Here is a 6,000-nt window from a genome sequence, read left to right on the forward strand (position 1 = left end):
ACTCTCGCACTCATGTGCTCCAGTCTGGCCACGCTACGTGACGTGGACCAGCTTTGTCCTGCACCACCGTGACCGATGGATTGTAGCCACATCCAACTTGTGTGTATTGAAGCACTGTCAGTAGCTTAATACGAAGCCAAGTCTGCCAAGGCGTCTAGCCAGGAGCGGCCAGGAGTGAGTGCGCAATGACGAGCGTGCACTTTATCTGACCATGGTTTCACATGGTTCGAGGCTAGCTGCCTGATGACTAAAACACCAATAAGCAGTCTGGCCAAAGTTTAGTTCCTATGTGGGCAGCCATGGCTGAGCAAGAGCAAACGATAGTCGACTTCTTCCAGAAGTACATAATTCTTATCGAAATTCAAATGCAGATGTTTGCTTACGTCAGCCTGTTTATTAAACTGCAGTAGCAAGAAGTGTACTGATTAGAATAATTGAGACAAGATTACGTTCGTATGTACCATTTGTTCCGCCGACATTACCAGAAATTATTTTTGGAGTCAAGTCAGGAGCAAATTCGTGTTGTAGTTGCGGAGGAAGGGGGATATGGACCTCCATGGCCTGTACACCTCTGGACCTGATGGTGTGTATCAGTTTGGTGAAGGTAAATACTAGAACCCTAGGATATTGTTTAAGCCTTTGATGTGGCAATGACTTCTATAATAAGTTGCTGAATGTTCATGCAGCATAACCCTTCACTCCAGATAGTGGATCGTTGTAGTTGTTCACAAGTGTAAACATAGCATGAACATTGCAGTCTCTTTGTCTACGCAAGTTGTTTCCCAATCATCTCGGTCCAGTGTCACTGACAGCCATGTCTCCAGGGAAATTCAGAAGTGTAATGCACTGGACAACAACCTCCTTAGTGATGTTCTGCGGCATCTCCTTTCAGAATCGCATTCTTGGCTTCCACTACCTGGGGCCCAACGCTGGCGAGGTGACTCAGGGCTTTGCTACTGCTATGAAGCTAAACGCCACAAAGGCAGACTTGGATGCCACCATTGGAATTCACCCTACGTGTGCTGAGGTGGGTTAAGTACCTCATGTCTTGTTCTGGGCCTGGCCTTGTTTCTAAATTCATACAGTTTACTGCTCATTCACAAAGTGCTCGTTGTTTTGTAAGTGGGTTGCACAATGTCTTTATTTTTAACATTTATGCGGGGGTGCTGTGCACACTGTGCTCTGAAAATAGTGTGTGCACACGTTTCCTGTATGCCAGTGCAAACTGCATAAGGGCATTCGGAACACATGGTAATTATGGGGCACGAAAAGGTCAGGGGGTGGTCACATGGCTGCTACAAAATTGCTTGAAGGATTATCTATAGTGGTAGCTATCCAAAATTAAGTGGGAAGTGGAAGGGTGAGCAAGTTGGGGTTGGCACCAGCCCCCTCTCCCCTCCGCCTAAAGTTGTCTTACATTGCTGTTTACAGCAGTATGGGTGGTATTGCCATGAAGCCAAAGGGAAAACTTCAAGAGCCATTGTCGGAGTGGTGATGACCGAACATACAAGATTGCTTCAAGATTGTCTTTGTGCTGGCAAGGGTGTTGGCCTTCTATAACTGTAGCGCACTACTACGTGCCTTAGTGATCCGGTCACAATATACGAGGACACACCCAGCATGCTGACGGTGCACGCGCAGTGGAATCGGTGGAATCAGGCGGAAGCCTGATTCCACCGATTCCACCGGAGCCAAAAATATAATTTGTGGACACCAGGCACCAGCGCCTGCCTGGTTTTTCTCCACCCACAAATTGGTGGCTCCGGACTTCGCATAATCTCTCTCAGCTCCGGGTGCCTCAGCCGCTTCGCTGGGCCTACCGCCGCAAGGAGCTCGAGCCCCGCTGTCTTCACAGTCCACCTTGTATCCAGCCGGTCGTGGCCTCAGACTCTCGCAATCAAGTATTGCTGTCAGCGCCACTACCCTGCGATCCCGAGGTCTCCGCTGTCAAGCTCTCAGAGTTCTGGTCGTCGGACTCGAAACTTTGTTTCCTTACCATCGAATCCTTGTTCCATCACCACCGTCTCAGTTCAGAGTTGACCATGTTCGACCACGTCGTTGAAGCGCTTCCACCTACTACTGCTGCTCTGGTTCGCGTTGTTCTATGCTCCCCGCCCATCGACCGCCCCTATGACCACTGATATAATCTCGACCGGGTGAGGTGGGTCTTCACCACAGAAATCTGGAAATGACGATGAAGCCGGGCATCGTGATGATGAAAAAAAAAATAGAAAAGATTGTATTCACTTCATTGTTACATGGATGCGACTCTCATCTGAGTCTCGAGTGGTTCTTATTAACACGGGGGTCAGCATGGCCATAAATAGCCTCTGGTGATCCTGTGGTCATCGCTGTCTTCTTCCGGAGCCTGTCTTTCCCTTTGCCCATCCTTGGTGTCAGCTCGGGGATAATGGTGACGTCGTCTTGACATTCGGTTTCTTCTTCTATCCTTTTGTGTCAGCTCGGGGAAAAGCGTGATGCCGTTTTGGAGGAGAGGGCAGTTATGCTGACGTGGGGAAGCCGTTTGAACGCTTCTTACACCTGACAGGTCGATCGTGACACCACCTTAAGGCAATGCCCATCCCGCGCACCACTGAAACGGAGCAGCATCGATTACAGCAACTTCTTGCATTAAAGCAGCTCGGCGACCGCAAACCTACAGACTTATTGAGGTGCGTGCAAGCCTTCGCTGGAGACCTGGCTTCTTCAACCTACAGCGTGAGGGTAGGCTATAGGTGGCAGCACCGTAACCGCATTAGTGTGGATGGGCGATAGGCAGCGCCCTCTGAAATGCACATGCGGCGCTACGCTATGGGTTTAGTAATGGTTTAGTAATGAAGTGCACTGACTTCAGTGAAGGGATAATATATTGCTCTCTACTGCCACATTTTCTCACGAAACGCACTGAAAATTTCTACTATACATGAATGGAGTGCAAGGCTCAGTTTCTGTTCCTGCACACTCATGGTCCTTTTTGTTTGCGTTCTGCCTATTCTGTTGTCGCTGCCGTTGGGCAACCCAACTTTATAGTATTCTCGCACTGATTATAAAAATGCCTGTATTCCTCTACAGTGAAGTTAACGTAGCTAGTGCATGGGACTCTACTTCACCACTTGTACGCATGCGTAACTACCTTTTACTTCTTTTTCGGTTATCTGTCAAGTACAGTAAAACCTTGACATAACGAAGTCGGTAAAATCAGCAACTTGCTTCACTATATCGAGATTTTGTTGGATTCAAATTCGACCTTTTATGCGAGCAAGTACAGTCGCTGATCGAGTTTACTTACATGGATAGGGGTCGCAGAATTTCTCGAATTATCAGCCAAACAAAAAAAGCAAATTTGAATGGGAAAACAATTCATTTTGATGAATTTGGGAGTCGGCAGTGAATGATACGGTTTCATGCCACGTCGATGATATCTTCACATCAATATCTTCATACTTGGACTCGGTAAAAAATTTAAAAAGGAAAGAGAGAGAGAGAGAGGATGCAGTTTCGCTAGAAAGGCGAAGCACTATTAGTGATAGCTAAGTATAAGACAATTACACGAAGGAATATTACACCACCGAGAGACACCGGATTCTTGGTGGTATGAGTGGACTCGGGCTGTGAAATTGAACTGTCTCTTACTATGAGGTCTTGTAAATACAGTACTCATATAAAGCCATCACTTCAATGAGCAATTTTTCGAAGTCGCACGAAGTTTTTTCACGCGCAACACACACACACATACACATGTACGCATGCACCCCACCCCCAGAAATATTAAAACTTTCTGCCTATGAGATATTTACTAAGTTTAGCTAAACAAGGTGCACTATTATTGACTATGCTGTGGCAGGATTGCCATGTGGTACCAAACACGTTTTAAATTGTTACGCGCATCAATGTGATGCAAATAACTGTCAATTATCTTCAGAGGCAACCTTATTACGTTGTTTTCTGCATTTGTAAAATTAATGGTCGCTACCATCCATTAAGCTACAACACCATGCGAACGAGCGCATTATATTAGCTGCCGGCAGTTCAGTTTTATGATGTCTTGTGTCTATTGACTGCAATGTTACATATGATCCTCATGTAATACACTACTATTTTCACTTCCCTCAGCAGGTAAGCGAAGTACCAAAGAGAAAAATTTAATTGTGAGGCAAAATTATTTCTGCGTAGTGGGTTATCCATATACATGTACTAGAAGGGCATCTCAAGGACAGCTGAGGATGGTCGCGTAACCACTCAGTCATGCAATTATATGCCTATGATCAGTTATATCCTGCGATATCATATGAGTGCTGAACACTTCGTTTCCTACTGCTGAGTGATCTTGTGCCACCTCGTTCCATGTTTCGTGGCATCACAAGGATTGCGGAATAATAATTGCGGATCGCTTCGATGAATTGTTAAAGGGCTGTGTTGTTGTATTGCAGCGACCACTTCATTTATATTAAATGACACCGAATGTTTTCCGTGAAGTGCTTAAATCGCAATGTGGCAATAAAATCTCGACGAGTAAAATGAACGGAGGGCGCAATGTTCACGCAGCACCTGTGCTTGACACGTGCAGTTATTAATTTTATTGCAGCGCAAAGGCTACAGCACCAAGCTTAATGAATCGGCATCGTAAGAAAATGCATACCACCATTTACGACTGCGATACAAGCACAGAACAAATGGACTTTAAAGGGAACGTGCACCGTACGTACACATGTAAACAAGTAGCAGCTAGCAGACCACGCGATGCGTCATCCACACCATCGTAGTTCAGCAAGTGTCTGCCAAGTGGCAACTCCGCTCGGTCTTGCAGCCAATAGCGGCCATTGTTGTCTTCGTCGGCCGCCTTTTATACTTGTTGCACTCCGGTGCTGGCTCCTTGTGCGATAAGTCCGGGGAAATAAAAAAAAGTTTTCGTACTGCCTTCAGCCTGGTCGGTTCTTTGTCTTTCACTCGTCAGTTTAGATGTTTTACAGCAGACCTAGCCTTGGTCCCTATAATAACTATTTAAACATTGTTTTGTGCTGCTATTTATTTGCTCAGTTTGAATCTGTAACTTTTTTTTTTTCCTATCGTTATCAACCTTTAACTGTCCTGAGCTTTACTCATTCCTGGTTTATTCGAGTATCATCAAGGGCAAATTATAATAATCTGTGCAACTGTTTTCTGTGCTTTCCTTGCCAAGATTGAGTCACGTGCGTCTCATCTCACTGCCTACTGCTGAGTTTGAGCATTTGTGCACATTATTTTGTAGTTTACGTTTGCTTTGCCATCATGCATTGAGAGGATATTATTGAAGACTTTTATGTATATTGGTAGAAAAACTGTCTTTCTCGAAGCATATTGTTTTTCATTGTTTTCGGTAGTACTCTATGTGCAAAACTTTAGCGAAAAAGAAACATTTTGGAAAAGCTGCGTTATACACAGTGTTGGGTTGCACATGCACGTATGTGGTGTTTGCGCCTTTGCCTAACTTTATGCCATGTTTTTGCATCTTGGTGCAGCTCTTCACAACGTTGACTGTGAGCAAACGGTCCGGGGCCAGCACCAAGCAGGGTGGTTGCTGAGGTTAAGCCCCATCGCCAAAGCGCGCGGCCGCCTGCCCCTGAGGCACAGTGCACGTCTAACACCCGCAACATAGAATTTTAACTGCAAGCTGCTATGTCCCTGTGTTGCTTGCACCTGAACGCACTGTGCCACCCGCACACGCCGACACCAGCCAAGCACGGTTGGCAGGCAGGCCCCCCCTTTGGCGATGGGATGAAGCCCTCCGCACCCATCCATAGGAACATGCTCGTCGGCTCCGCACAATTGTGTGACCTATGACGGTAGTGCTGCGAAACTCAACTCCTGAGAGCGACCTGCCTGATGACGTCGACGTAGCTCTTCCTGCAAGCTCAAGCATGAAGTTGCTAACTTAAACAATTTTTTTTTTTGGCAATTTCTTTTTAAATCAGCGCTGTACTTTGTTGCGCTTTTCATTAAAGAGTATTTATTTAAGCATAA

At 46.0% G+C, this 6,000-nt stretch overlaps 1 protein-coding gene across 3 annotated transcripts in view; it reads left to right on the forward strand.

Moving 5' to 3' along the window:
• The window catches only part of LOC142585409 (thioredoxin reductase 1, cytoplasmic-like), a 28,949-nt gene extending 22,949 nt beyond the window's left edge, over positions 1-6,000 (forward strand). For all 3 annotated transcript variants that reach the window (XM_075696161.1, XM_075696163.1, XM_075696162.1), the window contains 2 exons: positions 893-1,027; positions 5,499-6,000. In XM_075696161.1, coding sequence (XP_075552276.1) covers positions 893-1,027; positions 5,499-5,561 — 198 coding nt within the window. In that variant the 3' untranslated portion in view covers positions 5,562-6,000. The remainder of the gene's footprint in view (positions 1-892; positions 1,028-5,498) is intronic.

Source organism: Dermacentor variabilis, chromosome 6, assembly GCF_050947875.1.
Source record: "Dermacentor variabilis isolate Ectoservices chromosome 6, ASM5094787v1, whole genome shotgun sequence".
NCBI classification, from domain to species: domain Eukaryota; kingdom Metazoa; phylum Arthropoda; class Arachnida; order Ixodida; family Ixodidae; genus Dermacentor; species Dermacentor variabilis.